At 48.5% G+C, this 6000-nt stretch overlaps 2 protein-coding genes and 1 non-coding gene across 3 annotated transcripts in view; all 3 read right to left on the reverse strand.

Moving 5' to 3' along the window:
• The window catches only part of LOC121598727 (translation initiation factor IF-2-like), an 88211-nt gene extending 83373 nt beyond the window's left edge, over positions 1 to 4838 (reverse strand). The window contains exon 1 of the mRNA XM_041925961.1: positions 3892 to 4838. The gene's annotated coding sequence lies outside the window, so the exon portion shown is untranslated. The remainder of the gene's footprint in view (positions 1 to 3891) is intronic.
• On the reverse strand, positions 2492 to 2563 carry Trnad-guc. The gene has a single exon. It is a non-coding gene; the product is annotated as a tRNA-Asp (tRNA).
• Positions 4839 to 4958: 120 nt separating the features above from the next.
• LOC121598726 (RNA/RNP complex-1-interacting phosphatase) overlaps positions 4959 to 6000 on the reverse strand; it is a 7552-nt gene continuing 6510 nt past the window's right edge. Inside the window, exon 5 of the mRNA XM_041925958.1 lies at positions 4959 to 6000. This exon is cut by the window's right edge and continues 82 nt beyond it. Within this exon, the coding sequence (XP_041781892.1) occupies positions 5082 to 6000 (919 nt within the window). The 3' untranslated portion in view covers positions 4959 to 5081.

Raw genomic sequence — 6000 nt, forward strand, 5'->3', positions numbered from 1 at the left:
TATCAATAGAAGTCGTTATCGAACCCCAGAACATGTTAATAGGGCTGCAGGTAAACACGGCTCATTATGTCACCGTAGTGCACACTTTCTAGCGATATCTTAACACACTTCCTGTTGTTGAATTAATATCTCCCGGCTAGACACAAACTAGCTAAGTCACGATCCACCCACACTGTTCTAACGGACGCTCCAACCGATTTCCGGGAACCAGGAACTTCTCGATTGCGCTTCATACTTACGCTATAATCAGCTCTGCACACACACAGCCGCTCTTTACAGCAGCAGCAGCAGCAGCAATTCCAGAAACAGGCACCCGGGTTTTTTTTTCACACATCCACGTCCCCAGCAAACGCAATACTAATTGTCAACCTGATGCGCGAGAGAGGTTATGCGCGCAATAATATATTACACGAATGGTATTTACCGTGTAGCGACAACGTGCCGTGCTAATCGACCAATTAAATAGGCTTTGTTTTTTGCCTGCGTTCGTTAAATATCAAACATAGCTTTTGGTCGTAAAAAATACTGACAGAAGTCCTCCCCTCCTCCCTTTCGGTGACTGCAGTTTGAGCTGTTTGGTGCCGTGGGTCAGCCTTGCACCCTAGGCGTGATTCTTGACGGGGTCTGATGCTCCTTAGTAGGCGCTAGGTTTAGTTTATTGCTGCAAAAAGCGCATCTTCTTAGGTTCCTTAGGCAACTCTGCACGTGGAATAAATTCCATGGCATCCTTTACACAAGTAAGTTACCCCCCTTTTTTAGTGCAGTGATTCACTCGACTAGCTTTGCAGTCATTTTCTTGCAACCAAACCTGTACTCAGGGAACAGGGAAAATATTGCTGCAGTTAACAAAACAGAAAAGGAAGCTCGGTCGGTTGACCGCCTTAGGTCACAAGGGCGGTATGGCGCGTAGTGAGCGAAGAGAGAGAGAGAGAGATAGAGAGAAAGAGAGAGAGAGAGAGAGAGACACATTCTTATGCGCTTTGTGGGCCGTCTAATGTAGCGGTGCTTCTTCGGGCAAATATTTGCTTTACAAAATCAAATCGTCAAACAGCGGCTCAAATGGGTTGGCTAGCTGGGCAGGTTGGCTGGGGTGGCAAGACAACACGGGAACACTCTGCGCATAAACGAGCGCGCGCGCGCACCCGCGCGCGGGAATGTCCGCTTCAAAGTGTCATCGGGATCGACATACCCGGGAACGGAGGTCTGGAGAGATGGGGCAGCGGTTTTGTTGTTTTGAACGATCGTCTATGCAACGCGACGATCATTGTGCGTGTCTATTATTGTTTTGTCCCTTTTTGTTAAATACCACCCGGCCCCCCCTTTCTTCCCCAATTGCTGGAGTGCCGCTTGCCGTCACTTTTATCCACACCGCCGCCTACTAGATGAAGGGGCAGGAGGATCACCCTTAACCGTCGTTTTCATTTCATCACACGGCCGTTGCATGCTGATCGTAGCGAATGTGTGCCTCCCCCAACCATCTCATCCCTATTCCCCCCCCCCCCCCCCTCCAGTTCTCCTGAGGGGAAGTTCTATTGGTTCGATAAACTTAACCTTTCACCCACCGACTTCCCTCCCCCCCCCCCCCACAAGGTATGGGTGTGGTATGCACCACAATGGCCATGCGGTGGTGGCGGTCGCCCAGCCACACATTTGTTTGCTCTGTTTGGTCTGGGTTAAATCGAAGAAGAGTACAAAAAAAACCGGCGGTCCTTTCCGCGGCGGGTCCACCACAACGACCAACACACTCAAAGCACCCGAAAAAAAGCGCATCTGCTTACCGCATCGTGCTTGCGGCGGCCCAAACCTCCATTCAGACGAGGGCCACCAAAACCAACGGGTCCCAACGGGGGCCAACTGTGGGAAAATCAATGTTCGCTATTGCGTACGAGTGCTCGTATGCAAACACTTACGTTACGTTACGTGTGTGCGTGTGTGTACTTACTTTGGAAGGGAGTTTTCTTTCTTTCTCTCTCTCTCTCATTTTGTTTTGGAGGTTTCCTGATGATTTAGACTAAGATACAACAACAATCAGCTCTACACTGAAGAAATGATTTTAATGCTATTTTAGTCTTTTCATAAGGATTGTGTCCACACTCCATTTGAGAGTGTTTAAAATCATATATTTATGTAGAACAAGTGTAAGCTAAAAAAAAATAAAGGAAATATACTAGCGACTGACTGAATACTCCTAAACGATAAGAACACACATGATAAGAACATATTAAAATCACTTATGTATGGCCCTGCCATATAAATAAACAACGCAAATGATGAATGAGCGAGTTATGAATGAGTTTGGCAGCAAGATGAATGAATGACATGCGAAACGGAACTGATAATAGAACCGAACTACAATGGATGAAAGATTAGAGCGGTAATATTGAAGAAATTCCTAGTGTAGAGCGAAACAAAACAAGGAGCAATAAAAACTAGAAAAAGAGATAATTTGTATAGGAGGGGAGCAAGGTTAACAAGAAAAAAAACAGATTTCCTCCCCGACGGGGAATCGAACCCCGGTCTCCCGCGTGACAGGCGGGGATACTGACCACTATACTATCGAGGACTCGCTTCGCAGAGCCGCTACAACGCTTCTGGTCCACCGAATCTATTTGCAATCCAAAATTAGAAAGCGTGAATTAGTGAATGGTTTTGCGTGCTTTACTACGGGAAAACACATTTTCAGGTGGGTAAAAATAAACTTTACAACCGCTTCACATCCAATAAAAGACTCGTGAATGCTCACGTCTATTATTGACTATTTCGCATAGATTGCATCTCGAAGTTGGTGTGCAATAAAAGGAGAAAAGTACTCGCGAAAGTATTATTAAAAAGAAAGGGCTGGGTGTGGTGTAGCACCGTACACTTTTCGCTCTTTCGCCATAGGATTTAGTTGCTTTCCTTCGAGGCACAGGTGCCCTTCCAAAGCGTTCTTTAGTTGTTTTTTTCTGCATCGTTTGGGTAGGAAAATTAAGCTGCTCCACATGAGCAATACTATAAACAAAGTCCCTTTCGTTGCGCCAACTGTCTCGCGACTAACCAATTTACGAAAACGATTGACATGCCAACAACAACAACAACAACAGCAGCATGCTGCTATCCCAACCGTTTTGGCTCGATTAACATTTCCTAGCATGTGTGTGCATCTTTCCTGCGCCTCCTCAACGCCTACTGGGGCGCACCAAATCGAGCGAAATGTTCCCCAAAAAAATTTGTAAAATGTCAAATTGCCAAGGGCGTCCACTGGCAAATGGCACTTCAATTTCCAGCACACGCCTGACGGACGCCCCCACATCCACACACACAAACACACACACGCGGACTAAGCGCAAAAGGGCTCTTGTTTTCGCCTGGTGTTGGCTTTCTACTTTTCCAACTTTCCGTTTCTTCGGGCAAAACTTCCCCGGCAAACTCCACAACCTCCTGTTTTTTGTTGGCCCTCTCCCCACGTATGCTGATGATATGTATATATCATCATCCCTCCGTCTCGATCACACTCATTAACCATTTATCTCGTTATCTGATTGAGTGATGTGATGTTTGTGCCCCCTGGTCCCCTTCTTCACTGCAGCATTTCTCATACATTTTCTCATTGCTTTCGTCAATTTCATCAACTTTTGTCAACGTACGTTATGTTTTTGCTTCCTTTTTTCTTTCCTTACATTGACTTTTGTCTTTTCCCCCTCTTTCGCTATCTCTCTCTCTCTCTCTCTCTCTCTCTCTCTCTCTCTCTCATCCAAACCATTTGTACCACAGGGACAGACCCCGAGCCTGCCTGAGCCAAAAGGGAAGGTTGCGTGCGTTTATGTGTGCACGGAAATATATGTATATTTTACTTTTTCACTTTTTAGCCCCAAACCACCTCTCCTCTCCCCCCCCCCTCCGTCCACCTACCTTCCATTCGAAGACGAAGAGGTCCGCCCGATGATACGTCTTCTCCGCGTTTCGACCTAACGCTTCGTTTTCGCCGGAGAGTTTGTGTGTTCCAAACTTGGGCCGCCCCAAACTGCACCATCACACACACACACACATACACTTTTCATCTCACCAGTTATGCTTCCCTTTGTTGTGTGCGCCCACCACGGCAAGGAAGGGGAGAGGGCGCGTATGTTTCATGAATAATGCAAACTATTTTTTTTTATATATCCACATACATACCGGGGTGGCCCTTTATTGTAATGTACTCGTTCCTATCGCCCTATGGTTGCTGTGCTGCGTGTGTGTGTCGTGTTTTGTCTTTGCCCAGCACTACGTGTGTTTGTGTCTCTTGCTAGCCGGGCCCGATGGTTGCTTCGATGGATGGATGCTTCTTTGCTCCTACCGACGGGGAACGGGGTGGGTTGGTTATGTCGCTTATGCTGCACCGCAAGCGTTTTTCATCTTTCTTTTTTTTTATTCGCTTTTTTATGTTTTGCTTGCTTATCGCTGCAAATCGCACACTCGCTGTCCTTACTTCGCAGTGTTATGCCTTGCCCTTCCTCTTCCCAAATTGGCCCACTCGAACCGATCCTTGCAGTCGAAGGGAAGTTTTGTTCGCGATCACTTCTTTCCCCGATTTATGACACTCGGGGCAGGTATTTTAAATCTTTACGCTAGTTCTAATTCTTGGGCCTCTGGTCCAGCAGGGTAAAAGTAAAGGGGAACTCCACCGGCGCAAGCGCACGCACCGTGTAATTTGCACACGGCCACGGCGCATTAGCCGCGAACGATCAAACGATTCGTGGGACAGCGTTAATGCAATCTCGGGTCTAGGACAGCTGTCCCGGCATTCCCCGATGCGCTGGTGCGTAATTATGCGACTGCACGGACAACGGCCCCGCGTGGGTGGACTGAAACTTTCAGCCACAAAGAAAGGCGATCTTCCTTCTTCTTTACACTTTCCCCTATTTCATTTCTTTCCACTATCTAACCCCTTTTCAAGAAGCAAATCACTGGCATTGCCTTGTTGTTATGCGTCCATTTTATTCATTACGTATGAGAAAACACAATCTCACGGACAGACCAGGCCAGGCATAAAAAGTGTGCCAAAAGTACGCGAAGAATAGATTTCATCAACCAAAAACAAAAAAAAATCATAACTTAGTTCATTCAAACTTTATGTGTTTCGGCTGCAGCTCATGTCCATCGGTGCGCCGGTGTGCCGGAACTCGGTAGGTGTGTTTTTGCGGACGCACGATCCGTCTGACCGATGGGTCCCATCGTTCCTGATTGGACCGCTGTTGGATCCCATCGTTTGCCGGTGGTAATCGTGCAGAGCGACCACCGCGCACTTCCGGTTGCTTCGCCGGGCGGCTATTATAATCTTCTTCTGAGCGCATTTCCTGGCGGCCATTGAACCCTCCTTCCGGTTGTCTCCAGGAGCGATCATTGGACGCTCCTCCCGGTTGCTTCCAAGAGCGATCATTGGACGCTCCTCCCGGTTGCTTCCAAGAGCGATCATTGGATCCTCCTCCCAGGTCCCTCCAGGAGCGATCATTGGACACTCCTCCCGGTTGCTTCCAAGAGCGATCATTGGACGCTCCTTCCGGTTGCCACCAAGAACGATCATTGGATCCTCCTTCCGGTTGCCACCAAGAACGATCATTATTTCCTCCTTCCGGTTGCCTCCACGAGCGGTCGTTATTTCCTCCTTCCGTTTGCCTCCACGAGCGCCCATTGGAAGCTCCTTCCGGCTGTCTCCAGGAACGTTCATCGTATCGTCCCGGGCGGCCATTGTACCCTGCATCCGATTGCATTCCCGGGCGGTTGTTATATCCTCCCGAGCGCATTCCCGGCCGGCTATTGTACTCTCCTCCTCCCTCCGATCGGTTTGCCGGGCGGCTATCGTACGCTTCCGGATGCATTCCCGACCGGATAGTGTACCCTCCTTCCGGTTGCACACCCAACCGGCCATTATCCTGCCCGGCCGGTGCCATTTGCCGCAAGCTCTGCAGATACTTATCGCGCTCCATTCGATGGCCCCGCTTGGCATTGAACAGGCGAATCGCTTCGTTCGGGTCATAG

Source organism: Anopheles merus, chromosome 3L (assembly GCF_017562075.2).
Source record: "Anopheles merus strain MAF chromosome 3L, AmerM5.1, whole genome shotgun sequence".
NCBI classification, from domain to species: Eukaryota; Metazoa; Arthropoda; class Insecta; order Diptera; family Culicidae; genus Anopheles; species Anopheles merus.